At 40.9% G+C, this 25,267-nt stretch overlaps 3 protein-coding genes across 4 annotated transcripts; all 3 read left to right on the top strand.

Moving 5' to 3' along the window:
- The first annotated feature begins 5,539 nt into the window (after nt 1-5,539).
- Nucleotides 5,540-8,244, top strand: LOC122002394 (G-type lectin S-receptor-like serine/threonine-protein kinase SD2-5). The gene has a single exon (XM_042557547.1). It carries the CDS (start codon nt 5,590-5,592, stop codon nt 8,134-8,136), a length of 2,547 nt encoding a protein of 848 aa, XP_042413481.1. The 5' UTR covers nt 5,540-5,589; the 3' UTR covers nt 8,137-8,244.
- On the top strand, nt 8,061-12,361 carry LOC122002395 (G-type lectin S-receptor-like serine/threonine-protein kinase SD2-5). Of its 2 annotated transcripts, none has more exons than XM_042557548.1 (2): nt 8,061-8,198; nt 9,679-12,361. In XM_042557548.1, the coding sequence occupies exon 2, from the start codon at nt 9,708-9,710 to the stop codon at nt 12,198-12,200; it is 2,493 nt and encodes an 830-aa protein (XP_042413482.1). In that variant the 5' UTR covers nt 8,061-8,198; nt 9,679-9,707; the 3' UTR covers nt 12,201-12,361. The 2 variants fall into 2 exon arrangements, with proteins under 2 accessions (XP_042413482.1, XP_042413483.1); XM_042557549.1 differs by having other exon boundaries at nt 8,068-8,198; nt 9,668-12,361.
- Nucleotides 12,362-12,560: 199 nt separating this feature from the next.
- On the top strand, nt 12,561-21,308 carry LOC121999700 (60S ribosomal protein L11-like). The gene is made up of 5 exons (XM_042554345.1): nt 12,561-12,575; nt 12,774-12,881; nt 19,397-19,439; nt 19,546-19,741; nt 20,747-21,308. Exons 1-5 carry the CDS (start codon nt 12,561-12,563, stop codon nt 20,940-20,942), a joined length of 558 nt encoding a protein of 185 aa, XP_042410279.1. The 3' UTR covers nt 20,943-21,308.
- Nucleotides 21,309-25,267: the final 3,959 nt, after the last annotated feature.

Genomic DNA, 25,267 nt, shown 5'->3' with positions numbered 1-25,267 from the left:
CACAGTCACTCCCCTCCAGTGACTTACCTCACTTACCTGCTAGACGTCCGGTCAGCCCGTCGACCCGTCTGGACTTCTCGCCAAGCGTCCGGTCAGCCCGTCGACCCGCTTGGACTTCTCGCCAGCTATCCGGTCAGCCCGTCGACCTAGCTGGACTTCTCGCCAAGCGTCCGGTCAGCCCGTCGACCCGCTTGGACTTCTCGCCAGCTATCCGGTCAGCCCGTCGACCTAGCTGGACTTCTCCTGCACACTCGATCAAAGTGTCAAACAACAACAAGACTAACTTAATCTATTTGTCATTCATCAAAACCTAGGTTAAATCGTTAGTGCTAGCCGCACCAACAGTTTGTTTATCATGTTTGTTTAGAGTTTGGCTAGGCCATGACTCAATACTAATCTTAATTTGATTGTTTAAATGTTGGGCTCCTGTTTCATAGCAAAAGGTTCATTTTGTGACTCGAAACTAAGTTTTTTTTTTATTGTTTAAGTGTATTTCCTGAATTTTGAGAACCAATTTTTTTTTTATACATCTACCATCAAGTATGCCCCAACTTTATTAGATGTTATCATGTTTTCATTAACATTATATCTGTAAAGGTAAAGGTGATAGTTTGGGGAAAAATGTTTTGGAGGCGCTTAAGGAAATGATTCCAAGTAGAGATGAAGAGATCAAATTGAAACAATATAAAGAGAAACCACCTCTGAAGCTTGGTCCAGCTAAAAGCTTCTTGAAGTCAGTGATTAGTATCCCGTATGCATTTAAGAGAGTTGTTGCCCTGCTTTACATTTCTAATTTTGATTCAGAGGTCAATTACCTAAATGATATTTTCAGGACTCTCAAGGTAAGTCTATTTTTACTAAGTCATATCAAATTTCACCTAATAATATACTGCACAATTTGATTCTATTCTGCAATTTTATAAATGTGCATTAACAATTTGATTTCAATTTTGGACCTTTTGATGTGATTAATAATTCAATTTTAATTATTGTTCCTATTTTCCTGTGTTTGTAAGAATTCTATTATAATGCTTATTCCTATTTTTCTGCATTTGGATCCTCTGTATGAGTATGTTTTCCTTCGTAAATCAGTAGTCTTAACTCTTATCAGTTCGCTTCTATTAATCTCTTGTTAATTCTTTGGTACTCTTTCATATTATCCCATTTTCTAAGAAGACAATAACAGTTTTGTTTTGTAGAAGAATAGGACACATTGCTGGCAGATTGTTCTAATACAAGTTGCCTTATAACAGATTATTTTAAATGTGCAGATCAAAGAAGCTGAGCAAACAAGTAAAAATTACCAGCAACAGGTTACTTATCTCATTTTCAATCTCTATTTGAGTAGAATTTACAGCATCTTTAATTTCCCTTATGTAAGCAACAAACTGCTTTATATCCATATTGACTATTTTATTCTATTTAGGTAAGAGAACTGGAGAATCAATTAAATGGTGAGAGGACAACCATGAAGGATGTTGCAAAGTTCCCAAAGTCTCCAGTGGCTCCTTTAAGATGGAGACCTCATTTACAAAGAATCACCAATCAGTTGTCACCCTCAGGACATCAAACAAGAAGAGGTGCCCATCCAGTAATAGATAAAGAGAATTGTCTATTAACAAATAAAACTACTGGGAAGATTTAGTTAAATCTCTGCACAGAGCAAGAAGGATAATGTTGGCACCAGTAAGAAGAATATTTGTGTACTATCTATTACCTTTTAATGTTGTAAGAAGAATAATTATGTGTAATTTGTGGATACTGACTTGATGTGCACAATATCTATTATCGTTTTATGTTGTAAGAAGAAAATTTATGTGTTGGTTATATGGATATTGACTTGGTGTGTTTAGATATATCGGTGCATTTTTATTTGTGATTTTCTTAGTGAATTAATAATATGAACTTAATTTTATGATTTGCTTGGTGATAATATTGGGTTTTCACTATTTCGGAAATCGAATTTGTGTCGTTAAACAATACTGATATTACATCGGTTTTCCACCGCTGCAAAACTGGTGTCCTTAACTAATATTACATCGGTCGTATACCGCTGCCAAAACTGGTGTTATTAACATATAATATTTCATCGGTTTTACACCCGATGTCGTTAAGTGATACTACACCGGTTTTAACCTGATGTCTAAAATGGTAGACCTTTTACATCGCCTTCATAGACATCAGTCGAAAATGTAATAGACATAGGTGGAAAACCGATGTCTATGAGGGTTTTTGTTGTAGTGTTATAAATATAGATATTTGACCAATATGATTCTTATTTCTAAGTAAATATTTATATAAAAAGCTAGGCTTTTAGTATACATTCCAACACTACAGAGTGGGCGTCCTTAGTAGATGCTTACTACATCTCTAAAGATTTTGAGGTAAGTAGTTTAGAAAGTCTATTTTCTACCTTCGAACTTTCACGAGTCTCGACTTGCAGAGCCTAAACAAGTAGAAAAGTCGAACCTCAACATTGCCCTACAAGCCGAAAAGGACGATCCTGACTCCGAAGCGTCGATCAATGAAACTGAAGCGGCTCTTTTGGTAAGAAAATTAAATAAGTTCGTTAAAAATAATAAGTTTAAATCGCAGTCAAGGAAACATCAACGCAACAGAAGGACGGTCCGATGCTACAACTGCAACGAGGAAGGACACATCAAGGATGATTGCCCCAAGTTGAAGAAAAGGAACAAGGAAAAGCCTCAAAGACCGACGTCCTTTACACACAAGAGTCTGAAGGCCACTTGGGATGATTCTTCATCCTCCGAATCAGAAGTCGAAGCCTTCTTAGGATCAACACTGATGGCCAACCATCTCTTCGAAGATGATTCAAGCTCAGAGATGAGCATAGATGAAGGGGGAGGAACATCAGAAGAAGAAAGCTGCGACGAAGGGGGAGCATCACCGCTTAAGGTAAGTAAGGTACGTGATCTCACTCCTACTCAGTCCTTTCAATTTATCAAATTACTTACGAAAGATCTAGCAAAATTAGAAAAAGAAAATACCGAATTGAAAATGAAATTAGCAAAGGTATGTCCACTTGAGATGTATGATAATCTAAAATCAGAAAATTAAAAATTAAAAATTGAAGTTGAAAAATTAAAAAATAATGCACGCTTAAATAAATTTCCAAAATAAAAAATTAGAATTTATGGAAAATTAAATTAGTATATAAGAAAACATCAGAGTCAACTTAGAAGAATACTTAAAGGCTATATACCCCCTAAGTTTTTAACTAACCCTGTAGCAAGGAATCTATACTGGGTTCCAAAATCTTTACTGGATTAAAATCTCTTTAAGTTAAGGCTTTCAGAAGAACATTAAACATTAAAATTTCTTTATGAGGCTTTGACTAAGGAAGTGATTGTTGCTCCAATAACCAAGAAGGCCTAGTGACTCGCCACGACATAGAAGCCAAAATATTGAAAATAAAATGTCTAATTAACTTTCTGATAAAAATATTAAAATTAAAAATAGATAATACTTTGAAAAGTTTTTAAACATTTTTTTGGAAATTCTTGAAAAACATCTTTTTCTAGAAAAATGTTTCTTAGAAAAATTCTCAATTAGAATTTTTTAAAAAAATTATCTTAACTAAATTTTTTTTGAAAAAGATTTATTTTTACTTAGCAAATGCTTTTAAATTGTTTTTAAGAACATTGTTAACTTAAAATATTTTAGTCTGATTTTGTACTTGAAAACTTGAATTTTTCTCTTAGAAAATTTTTAACTTAGATTTTTTTTTTTACTTTATTTCCCACGCTTTTTGCTGCGATCAAAGGGGAAGATAGTTAAGTACAAGTTTAAGTTTAGGAGGAGTTAGGAAAATTATAAATTTTTTATGTTGCAAATTCTATTATTGTAATTTTTGTACTTAAAATGTTAGTTTAGTAATTTTCTTAAAATATTTTTTTCCCTAACTTGAACTTGGGTTGATGCACATCAAAAAGGAGGAAATTGTTGGACCCCGTGGTTGTTTTAATGTGATCAACCAAATTAGTTAAGTCCTGTTTGTTCTTGATCTCTGTGTCTAAGTGTGCAGGAGCTTAGGAGCGCAGGAAGTCGAGCGGAAGACGTAGCTAGCGAGAAGGACGACACGGGAAGGGAGCCGACGGGCTCGGTGCGTCCGAAGGACGAGAGAGTTGCGGAAGAGTACACCGGTGGTCGAGAAGAACGTGCGCGACGTTCGAGGGACGTAAAGCTGGGACGGAAGACTGCTCGAGGAGAAGGTCGGGAATTGAGTTCGGGTGAGCCCTATTTCGGTTGGCCGAAATCACCCAAGCGATCAGAGGTTCGGAAGAAGAAAAGAAGACGAAGTGAGCTGACCTCACTGCTCAAGGCGCCTCCAACAAGTGTTGAAGGCGCCTTCAACATTACTTGAGGCGCCTCCAAGCTGGTCAACTCGACCGTTTGAGCGCGGATAGAGTTTTATCCGCTTGACTTGGTTGGAGGCGCCTTGGACCTTCGAGATATGATTTCCAGGAGCTATTTAAAGGCCCCTGGAGCTAGGAAATCATAATTCATTCAAGCAATCAACTCTGTAATCATTCCTAGCAACCTCTGAGCGTTCTAAGTGTGTAAAAAGACTTCTCCGCCTACAGTGAAGGAGATATTCTAATAGAGCTGTTCGACCGCCTTGGATTAACAACCGTCTTGGTTGTAACCAAGTTAAAATTCTGTCTCCTCTTTTATTTTATTAGTGTTGCATTTTTGAGTTGAAAGTCTTGAGAAGGGTATACTTTAATTTTTCAGACAATTCACCCACCTTTTGTCGACCCCACTGCACCAACAATATCTGCTAGAAAATGTAGCTACCAAGAAAATGACTTACCAAGTGGCTGCTTCACGTTTGTAGCTGCTACAACGTGTAGCAGCTAACGCGTAGACGTGGCTGCAGCCTGCAGACGTTTGTAGCCGACGTCATCCTTGCATGCTATAACATAGCATTAATCCTTCTAATATATGTGCGCTATAACGGTGTGGAATAACAAATTAAAATGAAACGAATTACTATTGAGAATGGAGAGAGGTGGTAATCTCTCACAGCAACTATGAGATTGAAGACACCGGTGAAACTTTCCCGACGGGAGCGCGAGGTCCAACGGACGACGGAGATGGAGGGAGCGAGAGAGAGAGTGACGAGGGGGATTTTAATTTAGAAAATTTCCCACGTAGAAGTTTTGGATAAATGGAATATTTAATTTGTAACGAAGTCGAGCTAGCGACGCCATATCTGTGCATCACTCAAGATCGTGCATAAGGCGTTACCTACGATCACGTAAAAACATCGCTCAACATATCAAATCTGTATATATATAAAATAAGAAAAGAAATGATTAAATAAAAAAAAAATTCCACCCAAACAGTCAACAGTCCCCATACGTAAAATTAAAGAGGACAAAAAGTTTGATTGATATATATATATTTGATTGGAATATCAATTAATTTTGCGTGTGGGGACTGTTGACTGTTTGTGTGGAAACAAATTTTTTAATTTAACCATTTCTTTTCTTATTAATAAAAGTTCAAAGTCTTCCCCCATGCTGGCACCAAACAGCAAACGGACAGCCGATCCTTTCCTTGGCCATGACTCCGGTCAACCACCGTCGCCGCCTCATCCTCTTCCTCGTCTTCACCGTTTCCCCTCTCCTCCTTGCCCAGGAACAGCTGGATTACCCATCCGCCAACCTCTCCGCGCGTTGGGTCAACAACCCCTCCCAGATCCAGCACAACGTCAGCTTCGAGGACGGCTCCCAAGTGCGGTCCATCCTCCTCCGGCGCAGCCCCCTCTTCTACGGCCCCACCTACGCCTGCGGCTTCTACTGCAACGCCGCATGCGACGCCTTCCTCTTCGCCATCTTCGCCGTCTACGCCAATAGCGGCGGCCTCATCACCAACCCCACGACGGCCCCTCCTCAGGTCGTCTGGTCAGCCAACCGAGCCGCCCCCGTGGGGGCCGATGCCACCCTCCACCTCACCGACCTCGGCGACCTCGTCCTCGCCCACGCCAACGGCACCGTCGTCTGGTCCACCGGCACCGCCTCCAAATCCGTCGCGGGTATGAACATCTCTCAATCTGGAAACCTAGTTCTGTTCGATCAGAGCGGCGCGCCTGTGTGGCAATCTTTCGAACACCCAACGGACACGTTGGTACTAGGGCAGACGCTCCAGGAAGGGCAGAATCTTGATGCCAACGTCTCCATCACCAATTGGTCCAAGGGTCCGGTATACCTAACTGTCCTTTCCGATGGATTATATGCATTCACCGCTTCTACTCCTCCTCAAAACTACTATCAGTACACGCTTAATGGCAATAAATCTGCAAAAACCCCATCTTATGTGAAGTACACCAATGGCAGCCTCGATCTGTTCACACTGTTTGCTACTCCGGGCACGCCGGACATAAGAATCTCACTGCCTCCGGCCTCATCCTCCGTCCAATTTATGAGATTTGAGTCTGATGGTCATCTCAGAATTTTTGAGTGGAACCAAGGATGGCAGGTGACTGCTGATGTTTTGGGGTTGGATGTTTGTGCCTATCCGATGGTTTGTGGACAATATGGTATTTGTTTCAACGGGCAGTGCAGCTGCCCTGCTGGAGGAAGTGCTAGTTCAAGCTACTTCAAGCCGGTTGATGGCCGGAGAATTAGTCTCGGTTGCTCCCTTGTGACTCCTCTTTCCTGCCAATCCTTGCAAGATCACCATCTGTTAGCTGTTGATGATGTTTCTTACTTCACTTTCAGATACTCAGGAGCTGCAGCATTTGAGAATATAGATGAGGCGAGCTGCAAGCAGGCTTGTTTGAAGAATTGTTCATGCAAAGCAGCACTTTTTCAGTATGGGGGGGATGTTTCAAATGGAGATTGTTTCCTGCCAACACAACTCTTTTCGTTGCAGAATAACCAGCCTTCTTTGACTCATTTTAATTCATCAGCATACATCAAGGTTGAGGCTGCATCGAACGCATCTAATAATTCAATTGTTCCAAATTCACTATCACAAAACAAGGGGAGTTCTCGTGTTGGACTTATAATAGGGATCATTGTGGGTATAGTTGCTTTTGTGTTAGGTGGCCTTCGTTTGATGTATGTTCGAAGAAGGAGGAGGACTACAGAGGTGGAAGAGGATGATTTCCCAATAGTACCAGGAATGCCCACAAGGTTCTCATTTCACCATCTCAAAGAAGCTACAAATAACTTCTCCAAAAAGCTTGGTCAAGGAGGGTTTGGTTCTGTGTTTGAGGGAAACATAGGTGACCAAAAAGTGGCAGTGAAGCGCTTGGATGGAGTAGGCCAAGGGAAGAGAGAATTCTTAGCAGAAGTTGTGACGATCGGTAGCATTCATCACATCAATCTGGTAAAGTTAATTGGATTCTGCGCTGATAAGTCGAACAGGCTCCTAGTTTACGAGTACATGTCCAACGGATCACTTGATAAGTGGATATTCAGCAAGGACCAAAATCACACTCTTGATTGGCAAACTATATGCAAGATTATCACTGACATAGCCAAGGGTTTGTCTTATATTCATGAAGAATGTAGACAACGCATAGCTCATTTGGATATCAAGCCTCAAAACATCCTCTTGGACGACAAGTTTAATGCTAAGGTTTCTGATTTTGGATTAGCCAAGCTGATCGACAGAGATCAAGAGCAAGTAATGACTAGAATGAGAGGCACCCGTGGATATTTAGCACCTGAGTGGTTGACGTCAGTAATAACTGAGAAAGTCGATGTGTATAGCTTCGGTGTTGTGGTTGTCGAAATTGTCTGTGGAAGAAAAAATTTAGACTACTCTCAGCCTGAAGAGAGCATTCACCTAATTAGTTTACTACAAGAAACAATCAAAATGAACAAGCTGGAAGAGATAGTTAGTCATGACAACGATATGAAGCTTCACCTTGAAGAGGCCATTAAGATGATCAAATTAGCGGTATGGTGTTTACAGGTTGACAGCAGTAAAAGACCTTCCATGTCTACTGTTGTGAAGGTTTTGCAAGGTGCAGCAACTATAGAAACTGATTTGGATTATGACATTGTTACGACAGCTCATCTAATGAGAAAACAGCGAGATAATTACCTTTTGGATACTTCATCAACTCCATCAGCATCTCTTTTATCAGGTCCTCGATAATTAACTCAATTTGTGTGAGAAGGATATTGTGTATCAGTGTTGAAAGCAGCAATTTAAGCTTTGTAAGTATTGCATTCATAATAAAAGATTGTCAAAACTTTCTTATTCTGTTCTTTGATAAGGTCACTTTTGTTTATACCCGTGGATTTCGAAGTATGCAGATATGGCATCAAACTTTTTTTGTTTGTTTGTTTTTGTTGATCCTATCCTTGATCTTGTACACAGTCTTATCATATTTTGCACGGACATTTTTGTTACTACCTTTAGGTTATAAAGAAGTAATTTTATCGGTACATCAAAACTCCCCTTATATTATTATAAAAATATATAAAAAATTATATATAATAAAAAAATATATATTATATTACATTATACTCTTCAACAAAACAACTATATAGATGAAACGACTATATAGATGAAACGAAAAGAGAATAGAAGTCTTATCCTTTTTTTTAGATGATCTCAACTAGCTTCGATGATAAGAAAAGTAAAACAATAGTTGCCCTTATTAGAGAGAAAGAGGACTAAGATTGCTATTAGTCGTTTCTTATTAGAGAGAAAGAGGACTAAGATTGCTATTAGTCGGCTAGAAAATTTCAAAAGGAAGGGAAGAAGAAAGATTGTTGTTCTTGAGAAGAAAAAGAATAAAAGATATCAGTTTTTAGAGAAGAAGAGAAGAATAACTAAGTTACAGTTGGGGAAAAAATTAGAGAAGGAAAAGATGGAGACTTGGCGAGATGGTGTACATGAGAAAAAGTTTTTTAAAAATAATTTTCTAATGTATTTTAAATCGATTGAATCAGTTTAATAATTAAACTTTATTTAGTCAAATTAATCCCAATTTAGATGAATATATTTCTTATCTTCATGTCTACCTCTTGGATTTTATTTGACCATTTTAAATTAGTACCTTCATTTCATGTTTGATTATTCAATTTGTTTATTTATTTATTTATTTTGTTAAAAAATTTTAATACTTAATAATTGGGGCGGGCTAGAATTCATGACATGCCTAACATCAAGGAGATCCTTTGGTCCACAATTTCTAATACTTTCTTGGTCTCTTTTGCAATTAGCACCTCGGGTCGTAATCGAAATCTGATTAAAATTGACTATGATCTCTCCTGCTTGACACCATACAGTCCGTCTACAATCGACGACCTCCGACCGCCTAGCTGGATCTAAAATTATAACATATGTGAAAAGATAAATTAAAAAAAAAAGATCACAATTAATTTTGATCAGATTTTTATAATCATCCCATCCCATGTGTCAATTATAAAAATACGAATTAGACTCAACATCGAGCATCTCTAAGCGTGTCTACATATACGAATATCAATCAGATTTTTTGCCTTTTTTTTTATTTTGCGTGTGGAGAGTCACGGTTGAATGTGATATATATCTTTGTTTGGAATATCAATCAATCTTTTTGTACTATTTAATTTTACGTGCGGGGACCGTTGACTGTTTGTTTGTAACCAATTTTGTTAATGTAATCATTTATTTTCTTATTAATAAAAGTTTAAAGTCTTCCCACAGGCTGGCACCAAACATCAAACGGACAGCCGATGGCCATGACTCCGGTCAACCACCGTCGCCGCCTCGTCCTCTTCCTCCTCTTCACCGTTTCCCCTCTCCTCCTAGCCCAGATGCAGGTAGATTTCCCATCCGCCAACCTCTCCACTCTTTGGGTCAACGACCCCTCCCTGCACAACGACAGCTTCGAGGACGGATCCCTAGTGCGGTCCATCCTCCTCCGGAGCTTCCCCAACGACGGAGGCCCCACCTACGCCTGCGGATTCTACTGCAACAACCCATGCAACGTCTTCCTCTTCGCCATCTTCGCCGTCTTCACCGACAGCGTCGGCTACATCATGGGCTTCACGACCTCCCCTCCTCGGGTGGTCTGGTCAGCCAACCGAGCCACCCCCGTGGAGGACAATTCCACCCTCCACCTCACCGACCTCGGCGACCTCGTCCTCGCCCACGCCAACGGCACCGTCGTCTGGTCCACCGGCACCGCCTCCAGATCCGTCGCGGGTATGAACATCTCCCTATCTGGAAATCTAGTTCTGTTCGATCAGAGCGGCGCACCTGTGTGGCAATCTTTCGAACACCCAACGGACACCTTGGTTCGAGGGCAGACGCTCAAGGAAGGGCAGAAACTCGATGCCAACGTCTCCGTCACCAATTGGACCAATGGTCCGGTATACCTAACTGTCCTTTCCGATGGATTATATGCATTCACCGCTTCTACTCCTCCTCAATGCTACTACCAGAAAACGCCTGATGACAATAAGCACATCAATGGTAGCCTCGATCTGTTCGCACTGTTCGCACTGCCAGCCTCATCCTCCGTCCAATTTATGAGATTTGAGTCTGATGGTCATCTCAGAGTTTATGAGTTGAACCTAGAATGGAACGTGACTGCTGATGTTTTGGGGTTGGATGTTTGTGCCTACCCGATGGTTTGTGGAGAATATGGTATTTGCTCCAATGGGCAGTGCAGCTGCCCTGTTCGAGAAAGTGGTAGTTCAAGCTACTTCAAGCCGATTGATGACCGGAGAATTAATCTCGGTTGCTCCCTTGTGACTCCTCTTTCCTGTGAATCCTTGCAAGATCACCATCTGTTAACTGTTGATAATGTTTCTTACTTCAGTTTCACAGACTCAGGAGCTGCAGCATTTAAGAATATAGATGAGGCGAGCTGCAAGCAGGCTTGTTTGAAGAATTGTTCATGCAAAGCAGCACTTTTTCAGTATGCGGAGAATGTTTCAGATGGAAATTGTTTCCTGCCAACACAACTCTTTTCGTTGCAGAATAACCAGCCTTCTTTGACTCATTTTAATTCATCAGCATACATCAAGGTTGAGACTGCATCGACTGCATCTAATAATTCAATTGTTCCAAGTCCACCATCAGAAAACAAGGGGAGTACTCGTGTCCCATTTATAATAGGCATCATTGTGGCTGCAATAGTCGTTTTTGTTTTAGCTATAGGTGGCCTTCTTTCGGTGTATGTTCGAAGGAGAAAGACTACGGAAGTCGAAGAGGATGATTTCCCAATAGTACCAGGAATGCCAACAAGGTTCTCATTTCAACATCTCAAAGAAGCTACAAATGACTTCTCCAAAAAACTTGGCCAAGGAGGGTTTGGTTCTGTGTTTGAGGGAAGCATAGGTGACCAAAAAGTGGCAGTGAAGCGCTTGGATGGAGTAGGCCAAGGGAAGAGAGAATTCTTAGCAGAAGTTGAGACGATCGGTAGCATTCATCACATCAATCTGGTAAAGTTAATTGGATTCTGCGCTGATAAGTCGAACAGGCTCCTAGTTTACGAGTACATGTCCAACGGATCACTTGATAACTGGATATTCAGCAAGGACCAAAATCACACTCTTGATTGGCAAACTATATGCAAGATTATCACTGACATAGCCAAGGGTTTGTCTTATATTCATGAAGAATGTAGACAACGCATAGCTCATTTGGATATCAAGCCTCAAAACATCCTCTTGGACGTCAAGTTTAATGCTAAGGTTTCTGATTTTGGATTAGCTAAGCTGATCGACAGAGATCAAGAGCAAGTAATGACTAGAATGAGAGGCACCCGCGGATATTTAGCCCCTGAGTGGTTGACATCAGTAATAACTGAGAAAGTCGATGTGTATAGCTTTGGTGTTGTGGTTGTCGAAATTGTCTGTGGAAGAAAAAATTTAGACTACTCTCAGCCTGAAGAGAGCATTCACCTAATTAGTTTACTACAAGAAACAATCAAAATGAACAAGCTGGAAGAGATAGTTAGTCATGACAACGATATGAAGCTTCACCTTGAAGAAGCCATTAAGATGATCAAATTAGCGGTATGGTGTTTACAGATTGACTGTAGTAAAAGGCCTTCCATGTCTACTGTTGTGAAGGTTTTGCAAGGTGCAGCAACCATAGAAACTGATTTGGATTATGACATTGTTACGACAGCTCATCTAATGAGAAAACAGCGAGATAATTACCTTTTGGATGCTTCATCAACTCCATCAGCATCTCTTTTATCAGGTCCTCGATAATTAACTCAATTTGTGTGAGAAGGATATTGTGTATTAGTGTTGAAAGCAGCAATTTAAGCTTTGTAAGTATTGTAATAATAGCCGATCCCGTCTAAGTAGAATAAGGTTTGATTGTTGTGGTAAGAATTGCATTAATAATAAAGCTTGTCAAAAGTTTCCTATTCTGTTCTTGTGATGGGCTCTATTTTCGGAAGATATGTGACCCCGTGGATCATCCGGTTTGGTATGTGGCGGAACTTGCCACAATGAAGCGGCAGGGTTGATCCTCGGGGCAGCTGAGCTGGGGAATAATTCCCCTATCCTCGTATTACACCTGTCCGCTACATGCCCGCTCGGATGCTACGATTTACCTTCCTCGTGATGGCCTTGGGTCGGGTACGACGGGGGCGCTGGGGGCGAGCGTTTCGCCTTTTGCCACAATCCTCTATCGTCACTGCGATTCCTCGTCGCCTATCAATCTTCATTGCTATGGTTGGCGTTGTTCTTCTCTTATTGCTTTCGCCTTTTTCAGACTTTCTTCTCCATTTTCCCTGCTGATGTTTGATTTTGTCTTTTTCTTCACCTCCCGCGCAGGATTCCGAGAAGAAGCTATCGAACCCTCTGAGGGAGATCAAAGTCCAGTATCTCGTTCTCACCGTTTCCATCGGCAAAAGTGGCGATCGACTCACTAGGGCCGCTAAGGTAATGCTGTCGTTTCGTTGACTTTTCGATCTAAGTGATTTGTCCTTTTTTGCTGGCACTGTTGTGAAAACCTAAAATTGGCCTTGGAATATATTGTTGGGTGTGAACCCGTTACAATCTGTGTGATCGTCTCAGAAGCTCTGTTTCACGCTTCTGAGTGCGTAACAGAGGCACAAGGACTTACAATCAAGTAGGCTTGAGCAGATAATCTCAAACTGTCGATTATAGCAAGTCGATCCACGCGCTGAGTAGGTGAGTCGCAGACATCGTGAGTTGTCAAACGACGCCAAGTTGCTGTTGCTGACAGGATGTCGAGAGCTGCAACACGAACTCAGAGTGGATGCCGAGTCTAGCAGAGCGCTGTCTCCTTAAAACAGATTCGACCCCTCCGCGGTACTCAGAGGATTAGTTGGACGTCTGTTTCTCCGGAGAAAAACGGAAAGATCACGACTACAACCGAGCACTGGTTGTCGTGACGATCTAAACTATATCTGAAAGCTATCACTATTTCTGTTGAGCAAAAAAAGTGCACAACAAAAGGGAAGGAAACATGCGGATTCAAGGAGGAATGGAAGCATGCTCTTCTCATACAACATAAAGCTCACTTGAGCTCTTTCTCTATCCTCTTCATTCCTCTCAACGGTCTTATATAGACCTTGTCTGTTCAACGTGGCTGGTGGCTTGCGTGCTTGCCAACAAGTTGGCTTGCGTGCTTGCCAACAAGTTGGCTTGCATGCTTGCCAACAAGCAAGCCACGTTGTGGCTTGTATGCATGCCATGCAAGCCACAACGTGGCGTGCAGGCAAGCTGGCAACCTTGGCCTTGGCTTGCATGCTGGCCAACAAGTTGCCTTTTGCGGACATATCATGTCCTGACCGATTTTTACGAGCAATGGGGTTCACAAAAAGACCCCTTGGGTTGATGTCATCCGGGCATTGGATTCTCACCCCCTTTGTTCTCAATCAGCCAGAAAGCTTCACTTTCTTTGTGGGACTGAAACCCATACGTTGTGTTTCCATTCAACTTTTTGCCAACAATCCCCCACATGAATGGAAACAAGGATGTGTGATAGTCTTCGACAGTTGAATCGAGTATATGATAGATAGTTGTTACTCTTTAAACCTTCCCTTGTAAACTCTGTTTCCTTAGACGTGATGTCTTTGAACTATTCGGCCGTTGGTGTAAGCATGGACAGAGTTTTACCCACGACTCTCCCTGATATAGCTTAGGTCTTATGAGTGTGTTCGTTCTTGGCCATGAACACGCCTGGTTCTGTGAGAAATTCTAAGAATTGAGCCTCCAATTCTCTTCGAAGCGGCCCCACTTCTTTCTCACATAGGTGATCCCTCAAGAGTTGTCATCTACTCTTCGTGATCATTAAAAGCCCATCGACTTACCCTGATCTGGTCACTGAGTCATTGGGCTTCCCCCCATAGTGTGTCTAGTCAGTGCAGATTAGTTGTCCCTTTGAACCTAGTTCTTGGGATCTCCAGTCAGCATATGTTGGGTGTCCTCTGCACTGATCGCTGACAATGACTTCAAGCCCATTCTTCTTGATGAGCTTGCAACTAACTCTTGATTTAACCCCTTGGTTAGCGGATCCGCTAGGTTATCCTTTGACTTCACATAGTCAACAGTGATAACTCCAGTTGAGAGTAGTTGTCTAATGGTCTTATGTCTACGATGTATATGTCTAGACTTACCATTATACAGATGGCTCTGTGCCCGACCGATAGCTGATTGACTATCGCAATGTATGCAAATCGTCGACACAGGTTTCGGTCATCGTGGAATATCTTCTAAGAATTGTTGTAGCCATTCAGCCTCTTCACCACATTTGTCAAGAGCTACAAACTCAGATTCCATCGTGGATCTGGTTATTACGGTTTGCTTAGAGGATTTCCAGGAAATGGCTGCACCAGCTAGAGTGAAGACATATTCACTCGTAGACTTAGAGTCTTTTATATTAAATATCCAACTTGCATCGCTGTATCCTTCGATCACAGCAGGATATCTTTTATAGTGCAGTCCATTTTCACGAGTATACCTCAAGTACCTCAGTACTCTTGTTATCCCTTGCCAATGCTCCACACCGGGATTACTCGTGTATCTACTCAGTTTGCTTACTGCGTAGGCCAAGTCTGGTCGTGTACAACTCATCAAGTACATCAGACTTCCAATTACTCGAGAGTACTCTATCTGAGAGATACTTTCACCTCGATTTTTCGATAGATGTTGACTCGTATCTATCGGCGTTCGTGCCAACGCAGTATCACCCTTGGTGAATTTCTCAAGAATCTTGTCCACGTAATGGGACTGACTAAGAACAAGTCCTTCTGTCGTTCTAAGAATTTTGATTCCTAGAATCACATCAGCTAGGCCCATGTCTTTCATGTCAAATGTTGAGTTCAACATGTTTTTAGTGGATTTGATAATCTTATCATTACTCCCAATGATAAGTATGTCATCTACATAGAGGCACAAGATGATATAGTCACTCTCTGTGGCTCTCATGTAGACACATTTATAACATTCATTGATCTGGAATCCACATTCCTTCATGGCATTATCATATTTTTTATGCCACTGCTTTGATGCTTGTTTCAAACCATATAATGACTTCACCAATCTACAGACCTTATTTTTCTGTCCTGACACAGAAAACCCCTCAGGTTGGTCCATATAGATTTCCTCTTCTAAATCCCCGTTTAGAAAGACTGTTTTGACATCCATTTGATGTATTTCGAGATTCCATAGAGCAGCGATAGCCAACAATACTCTAATGGAAGTTATTCTAGACACCGAAGAATATGTATCGAAGTAATCAAGGCCTTCTCGTTGTCGGTATCCTTTGATTACCAATCTAGCCTTGTATTTATCGATTATGTTATCTACTTTCATTTTCTTCTTGAAGATCCACTTACATCCTAGTGGTTTACTTCCCGGAGGAAGATCCACGAGTTCCCAAGTGTGATTTTGCAAGATAGATTCTATCTAAGATGTAATTGCCTCTCTCCAGTGAGGTCCATCAGACGAGCTTACCGCTTCTGCGTAAGTCCGGGGCTCACTTTCCAGCATGAAAGTGATAAAATCCGATCCGTAGGATTTTTCTACCCGAGCTCGTTTACTCCGTCTAAGCTTAATCTCAACTGGTTCATCGTCTTTTTCTTCGTCTTGTGTTTCATATGCCCGTTTTGAGGAGCTAGCATCCTCTCGGGTCTTATACGGAAACACATGCTCGAAGTTCGAGGTATTTCTTGATTCGATTATCGAGTTCTTGTGTATCTCCGGTATGTGTGACTCATACACACAAAATCGATAAGCACTACTGTTATGTGCATATCCAATAAATATGCAGTCAACAGTCTTTGGTCCTATCTTAATCCTTTTCGGATCAGGCACCAACACTTTGGCAAGACACCCCCACATTCGTAAATATTTGTAAGACGGTTGTCTTCCATTCCACAACTCATAAGGGCTCTTATCTATTTTCTTCCGGGGCACCTTATTTAAAAGGTAATTAGCTATTAACATAGCTTCCCCCCACATGGACTCTGGTAATCCAGAGCTTAATAGAAGAGCATTCATCATCTTCTTAAGAGTTCGATTCTTGCGCTCAGCAACTCCATTTTGCTGAGGAGTATAAGGAGCTGTTGTTTCATGTCTGATCCCATGTACAACACACAACTCAGCGAACGGTGACACATATTCACCGCCTCGGTCACTTCGAACCACCTTAATCTTTCTATTAAGCTGGTTTTCAACCTCATTCTTATAGAGAGCGAATTTCTCTATAGCTTCATCCTTACTTTTGAGAAGATACACATAACAGTATCTTGTATTATCATCTACAAAAGTGATGAAGTATTTATTCCCACCACGTGTTGGTGTACCTTTAAGGTCGCACATGTCGGTGTAAATTAGGTCAAGTGGTTCATTACTTCTTTCAATATGTTGAAAGGATGACCTTGTCATTTTCGCTTCAACACAAATCTCACACTTGTGTTTTGGGTCAAGGTGGAATGTAGGTATGCTTTGCATGTTTATTAATCTACGCAATACATCGTAGTTAACATGTCCTAGTCTACCATGCCACAAACACGAAGACTCAAGCATATAAGTGGAATAGCTTTCAGTTTTATTTATCTTAGGCCTAATTGCCATTACATTGAGCTTAAACAACCCATCAGATACATAGCCCCTTCCTACAAACACTCCATTCTTGGATAATACAACTCTGTTCGACTCAAAAACAATGCGAAAGCCATGCTTGCTAAAAAGTGATCCGGATACTAGATTCTTCCGAATCTCCGGAACATACAACATATTGTTCAGAGTAAGGTCCTTGCCCAAGGTCATCTTCAACACCACCTTTCCTTGGCCCATGATGTCCTAGGTTGCTGAGTTCTCCTTGAACAGTTTGTCTCTAGTGATTTCTTCGAAGTTGTGGAGTAGCTCCTTGCTGCAACACACATGTCTGGTGGCTCCAGTATCGATCCACCATTGCCGAGGATTGGAACCTATTAGGTTTACCTCAGAGATCACGGCGCAGAGATCCAGATCCTGTTCTCCTGCCAGGTTGACCTCAGGCTTTTTCTTCTTTGGCCTTTTACAGTCCGAAGCCTTGTGACCCATACGATCACAATTGTAGCATTTCCCTAAGAACTTCTTTTTCATGTTTTGTCCTTTGGGTTGCGTCGTGGAAGATTTTGGCTGCTTCCGTTTTGAGCTTTGTCCGTGCTTAACAACATTGGCTTTTACAGTAGCCTGAGAGAACAGTTTTCTCTCCGAACTCTTGTTGTCTTCTTCTATACGAAAGCGAACAACAAGTTCCTCCAGGTTCATTTCCTTCCGCTTGTGCTTCAGGTAATTCTTAAAGTCCTTCCAGCCAGTTGGTAGCTTTTCGATGATAGATGCCACTTGGAAGGTTTCACTCAGAGTCATACCTTCTGAGTGAATTTCTTGTAAGAGTATTTGAAGCTCCTGGACTTGACTGATTACAGACTTCGAGTCACTCATCCGATAGTCCAGGAAACGACCAACAATAAACTTTTTGGCCCCAGCATCCTCCGATTTATATTTCTTGTCCAGAGATTCCCACAGTTCCCTTGCCGTTTTCTTCTCACAATACACAAGATAGAGTGAGTCGGCAAGATTGTTGAGGATGTAGTTTCGACAGAGGAACTCAGAATCATTCCATTTGTCGATCAGAAGGAGGGTGTTCACCTCATCTACACCCTTAACAACCTTGGGAGTTTCCTCGGTCAAGATATGTGCCAGACCTAGTGTGGTTAAGTAGAAGAACATCTTCTGCTGTCACCGTTTGAAATTCACTCCTGAGAACTTTTCTGGCTTTTCCCCATGATTGATTGACACATTCCCAATCGGGGCGGAGGAGGCCGGCACATGTTGAGCCTGTTGCATCTCAACATTTCCTGCCGCCATGACAACAAAACGAATCTGTTTTAAGTTTTGTTGGGTGTGAACCCGTTACAATCTGTGTGATCGTCTCAAAAGCTCTGTTTCACGTTTCTGAGTGCGTACCAGAGGCACAAGGACTTACAATCAAGTAGGCTTGAACAGATAATCTCAAACTGTCGACTCTAGCGAGCCGATCCACACACTGAGTAGGTGAGTCGCAGACATTGTGAGTTGTCAAACGACGCCAAGTTGCTGCTAAGAGTTGCTGATAGGATGTCGAGAGCTGCAACACGAACTCAGAGTGTATGCCGAGTCCAGCAGAACGTTGTCTCCTTAAAACAGATTCGGCCCCTCCGCGGTGCTCAGAGGATTAGTTGGACGTCTGTTTCCCAGGAGAAAAACGGCAAGATCAAGAGTACAACCGAGCACTGGTTGTCGTGACAATCTAAACTATATCTGAAAGCTATCACTATTTCTGTTGAGCAAACGAAGTGCACAACAGAAGGGAAGGAAACATGGGGATTCAAGGAGGAATGGAAGCGTGCTCTTCTCATACAACACAAAGCTCACTTGAGCTCTTTCTTTATCCTCTTCATTCCTCTCAACGGTCTTATATAGACCTTGTCTGTTGAACGTGGCTGGTGGCTTGCGTGCTTGCCAACAAGCAAGCCACGTTGTGGCTTGTATGCATGCCATGCAAGCCACAACGTGGCGTGTAGTCAAGCTAGCAACCTTGGCCTTGGCTTGCATGCTGGCCAAGTTGCCTTTTGCGGACATATCGTGTCCTGACCGATTTTTACGAGCAATGGGGTTCACAAAAAGACCCCTCGGGTTGATGTCATCCAGGCCCTGGATTCTCACCCCTTTTATTTCGAATCAGCCAGAAAGCTTCGCTTTCTTTGTAGGACTGAAACCCACATGTCGTGTTTCCATTCAACTTTTTGCCAACATATATATTCCAGATTTTAGGAACAATGTAGAGGTAGATACGCATATTCTGATTCCTTATTTTCTTGCGAAAATCCACCTCCTAGTATACTCTCATTTGTCAAGTGATACCCACAATTCATATTCACGTTTCCCTGCTTATGTAGGTTTTGGAGCAACTCAGTGAACAGACACCAGTTTTCTCGAAAGGTATTTATGCTCTTCTACAAAATGCTACTTTATTAAATAATTTCAATTCAGTATTTCAGTGTTTCTCGTGAGCCTCTGTTGGTCATATGGTTTTTTTTTTTAACAGCGACGTACACTGTCCGTTCCTTTAGAATCCGGCGAAATGAGAAGATTGCATGCTATGTCACAGTCAGAGGTGACAAGGCCATGCAACTTTTGGAAAGTGGTCTGAAAGTAAAGGAATATGAAGTGTTGCGAAGAAACTTCAGTGATACTGGATGCTTTGGTTTTGGCATACAGGAGCATATTGATCTCGGGATTAAGTAAGCTCTTTGTTATGTTCTTCATTCATGTTTACTTTGAAATCACAGAATATACATAGCATGAAGACTCCATATTTTGCTTCGTGCATTGATATCTATTATTCTAGCAGTCATATATTTCTTTAATTGAATATAATGAAAAATAAAGGACCAAACCTCTAAGTAGATGATCATTATCAGTTTACTAGAACTATAGCACAGGGTTGGATAATGTAAATCAATGTTTCATTTAATAAATATTAACCAAATACTTATTTTGTATTTGAAATACCAATTTTGATAATGTAAATCGATGTTTCATTTAATAAATATTATTCAACTCTGAAGCATCATCACCTTTAGATGTTTAATTACTCTAGAATTTTGATTGAGATGAAGTCAGTTGGGTTTGATTCTGATCTTAGCTTTAAGAACTTTTCCTAGCATTCCGACTGTAGCCTTTTCTTAATTTTTAACAAAGTTGTTGCCTGCTTCATCTTGTATAAAAGTTTTATTTTATAAATTAGACAATAATGAATAATCTGTTGATGATTCGGTCAGAGAAATGGTTAGTTTCTTTACAATTTAATCAACATGTAGCGAATTTTGGAATTATTATTGTGATAAACAGATAAAGAATTTGGTTATCTTTATCATATTTGCTGAAATATTTCTATGGCCATATTTGGAGCTGTCAAGGAGGATTCTGTTATGCGAGAAACCATTGTTCATCTTATGTCTTATTTATTAAACCTTTTATGCATCAATAAAAACTTGAGATGAGTTAGCTTAAACATTTGGCCAAGCTTTAGGGATTTTTGTGGGAAAGCAAATCTTTTGAGAGACCATAGATAGAGTCAGATGATGGTCTTTGACAGGCTCAGGAATTTGCTTTAGCTTCAGACAATAGTGTACCAAATCCCTGTAGTGTTCCATTTTTATTAAAGTTCAATGCTTGTCCACTCTTCGCCGTCAATGCTTCTAAATGGCTATTTTTTTCTGCTAATCTTAAAATTACCTTAACAGGTATGATCCGTCCACTGGTAACTATGGCATGGATTTTTATGTTGTCTTGGAGCGCCCTGGCTACCGTGTGAGCCGTCGCCGCAGGTGCAAGTCAAGAATTGGCATTCAACAGAGAGTCACCAAGGAGGATGCTATGAAGTGGTTCCAAGTTAAATACGAGGGAGCCATCCTCAACAAAGCTCAGACAACAAGTTAGAACTTGAAACAACTTAACCTTGGAACTCGACCTGGGGCTAAAATTATTTTACACCAGGAGTTATTTTAAAACACTATTTTGGTGGTTGTGCCCAACAAAACTCGTTACTTACTGGAGTTAAGATCTGTTTTGGTGCTATTATGAATTTTTGGTCAATCTTTCTGATGCTGTCAGAATCTCCATTCCTGCAACTCCGGACCTTCTATTCTGCCGTAGCACGTAGGTTGGGGATTCGTACCGGTAGAGCCTCCGGTCTTGGAGAGCCAGGCAAGCCTCCAATGAACTTCCAATCCTCTGGCTCACGTGTACATTCACAATGCCTCCAGTCTTCTGGACACTACTGCCTCCTTGCAACTCTATCTACGATTTGCAACGCCTCAATGTCGTTGACTTGTCCGTAGGTGCGTTATATTTGAAAGATGTCCCAAAATAATTATCTTTTGATTTATATTTATTTATTTATTAGATAAATAAAATTTTATTAATTGAGTGTACATTCTCTATGTATATGATTTGATCTTAAATTAATTTACTAAATGTCCGTAATATGATTCATAGCATGAGAGAATTTATGATTGGATCATAACTTGTGAGTATCTCTATATATATAATTATGAATGTATTAAAATAATCCCTAATCGATGAATTGATGAATTCTGACATCATCGATTATGCGAAACTAGCACGAGTTATACTCCTTTGTCTAACCAAACAGTTGTTCCTTACTGTCTGGAGATATTGGAATACTGAGAGTTAAACGTGAATACTAGTTATCGTAACTAATTCATTACAGTGATCATCTATGAGACTTCATATGGTTCTCTACGTATATAGATATATCAATGAACATTTCATTGCAGCTCGAATGCAAGTTTCCTTCGATTTAAGGTATTCAAGTCATTTTGGTCATGAAAACTTATACTTTGACATCTTAAGCAAACATCTCCGTAGAGGTGTGGACTTGGGATGATTGGGTATAAGTCAAAGTGCTCGAAAGTGTTTAGATAACTCACAGAGGATTCACCGTTCCTTGCGAGGAGATGTATACCCTATGACCACTTGTTAGCATTATTGCTCAAAATATTTGGCCAAAGCATCACATGTTAAGAATATTGTACTCTTGAACACATGTACGAGTAATTTGAATCCATAGGACAAGGAAGTATTATTTGGGCTAGTTGTGACATAGTCAACCTAGTGGGAGCTAACACATAGACCATGTTTTGAATCAAGTGGGTATAAGACGAGTGAAAGGAACGAAACATGATTCATTGTAGCTACTGAAGAGTTCAAAAGTGATTTTCGAATCAACTGTGATTTTCCGATCAATTGGGGATTATGATGTACTTTTTGGTGTCACTCATGATCGTTCCATAATTAATGGTTAATTATGAACAACCAACGTACTATGAGTTTATCTTAGAGACTTAAAATGAGTTTGAGAATTGGATTATCAAATTAAGAGAGAGATATAGTTTGGTTGGACCAAATAGAAATGATAAATATGGGAAAATATTTGTCAGAATAGAGGCGTGGATGTGTCATGATTATTATAGAAGAGATAGATTTATTATGATTTGATAATAAACTAAAAGAAGTTTGGTTTAGTTATGAAATAACTTGGTTTAATAATAAATAAAAAATGTTTGGTTTAATTATCAATCAAGATAATATGGTTTTAAACAAAACTTAGGTTGACTTTGTTAATTAGATTTAGGAGATGACTTGCTTCCAAGTCATGTAGAAGTACATAAATACCCTATATGGGGAGAAGAGAGTAGTGATTTTATTTTCGAGAGAAAATTCTAATTTGATTAGAGCTTCTTCTCATCCTCTTCTCCCTCTCCCTCTCCCTCTCTCTAGTCGCCGCCCAAGCTCTTGCGGCCCAAGAGTTATCGTCGGCTATCTCCAGCCACTGAAGTCAGTGTCGACGAATTCAATGCTGACGAATTCGGTGTTGACAAATTCAATATAGACGATTTTGGTGTCAACAAATTCAGTGTCGATGATTTTGGTGTTGCGTCGCTCTCCAAATCGTGCTGTGAGAGTTATCTCGGATTGCTTTATCTTTATGCTTGGCTAGTACTGATTGGAGAGACTAACGACTTGTGGCTTCGTAAAGTCGTCTCAATGACAACTCGACATGGATACAAGTAAAGGCAAACTTCATTGGGTTTACTAGTTGATGTCCTTTCTATTGCGCGTTATCCATCAGGTATATCTAGCATAAATTTACTTTCCGTAAAATTTTATATCGCGATCATATCTACATGAGATGTATCCTTGTATGCGTGTGATGCATGTGTTGTAATAATTAGAAATTATTATTTTGTCTTCCACTGTACATGTTTATGAAATATATTTTAACACACACCCACATTGGGCATTACCTTACACAACATCGATGAGTTGAGGTCGACATTGTCGGCTTTGCCTCTCTAATACTTAAGTCAGAAAAGTATTGAATAAGAAGATGACTCTCTAGGGTAGAGGGCTTGAGTTGGAAAAGAAGGGCTTTCTGCTTTGGCTAGTTGCGGGCTGAGGTGCCTCCCTTTAGAGAAAGGGCTTTGTGAGCTTTGAAGAAGGTCGTGAATAGAAGTAGCAAAAAATAAAGGAAGGAAAAATTGAAAGTGGATAAATGGTTGATGGAGTCATTCCACTGTCTCCACTTCTTCTTTACTCATAGTGCTCTCTTATCTTGCTGTTGGAATGCTTTTTTCCTTCTTTCTTGAGTTTTTTTTGCCCTTTTATAGAAGTAGTGCTTGGTTTTACGTGTGATTCTGTCCGAAAGTTGAGTTGGATAGAGGCTGGGATGATGATGTGGCTGGAATATTGTCTGAATTACTATGGCCCAGAGAGGAGGCATGATGAGCTATCTTCTGTGTTGATCAAGTCGTCAGAAGGCCTTTGGTCAACGCTATTTGTAGATAGTAATTGAATTGCCCTCATCCTTGTACCCTGATACTCGAGGCAGATCCCAAAAATATATAAGAAGCCGAATAAGTAGTAGAATAATAAATTGTGTGGAGAATAAGTATGGAAAACGTACCCTGGCCCAGGGGCGCCTTCTAGTAGATTGGTGAGCTGGTCGTGATGTCAATCGAGCCGTCATGACTCAAAAGAGCAGATGAATATGAGTCGAATGAGGATCTGGATCTAACGGTGCAGAGTTGGACGAGGCATGGATCCGGAAGGTGGTACGTAGGTCGAAATATGATAGTAGCACGCAGGCCAAAACACTATACACAAGATGGATTGGCGCAGAGGTCAAAACACAGTACACTGGCTAGATCGGCGAAGGCCGGAAATAGTAAACTGCAAGGAATCAGATCGACGACTAGATACTATAGGATGACAACAATGGCTGTGGCATGAAGGCAACGACCTCGAAGTGCCGGAGTGAGAAGGTGGTGTTGGGGATCTCGTATGGCCGGCTAGAAAGGGAGGTTGAATAAACGTTGCCCTAAATTCGATTGCTTCTCTACAAGGTTAGTTTGCACAGCGGAAATACAAATTAATATTAACAAGAAAGCTAAAGACAATAAGGAAGAATGCAAACCATTAACACGTTTCCTTTAACATGGTTCGGAGATTAGGGCTCCTACTTCACGGCTGTCCATAAGATGCACGATCCCTCAATATTTCGGTGAATTAGCCCCCGACAAACTCCGACTACTCAAACAACTTCTTGTGGGTGGAAAAACCACACCACAACACCAACCAAGATCTCTTGGACGTAAAGAAAACCTTGAGCACTTTGTGACTACTAATTAGGTTTAATCACCACTAATTTTGTCACCTTGGCCAGCCATCCCAAGCTCCATCTTATAGAGCATGGGGAGAAACAACCTTGTTATTTACCGTTACCAGTCGACTGGTTCTTGCACCAGTTGACTGGTGCCTGGCCAACGGCTCTCTATCAGTCGACTGGTCCTTGTACCAGTCGATTGATCCCTATCGTTCGAACACAGAAACTCTCTGTGCTCACCCCCAGTCGACTAGTCCCAGTACCAGTTGACTGACATAACTCTAAACCTAGGGTTTCCCTTCCCGAGTATATTTCTCTCGCACTCGGACCCTCACGACTCACTTGACTCTTCTAGGCAGCTTTGACCTCTTGCTTTCAAGCCTACTTCCTTTGGCTCTCGGACCTCGGATGCATTCAAGCTCGCTGCTCGTCTCTAATGCCATCGTTCGCGTATGCCTCGAAGTCGCTTCCCTCAGCTCTTGTCCTTGCTGCCTTGTCCACGGTCCCTCGGATGCTCCATCCTTCACCGGGCCCGAAGCCATCAAGCTGAGTCATATGTGTATCCTACAAACTTGCA

The sequence above is a fragment of the Zingiber officinale genome, chromosome 7A (assembly GCF_018446385.1).
Source record: "Zingiber officinale cultivar Zhangliang chromosome 7A, Zo_v1.1, whole genome shotgun sequence".
NCBI lineage: Eukaryota > Viridiplantae > Streptophyta > Magnoliopsida > Zingiberales > Zingiberaceae > Zingiber > Zingiber officinale.
This window is presented reverse-complemented; position numbering and strand designations above follow the sequence as displayed.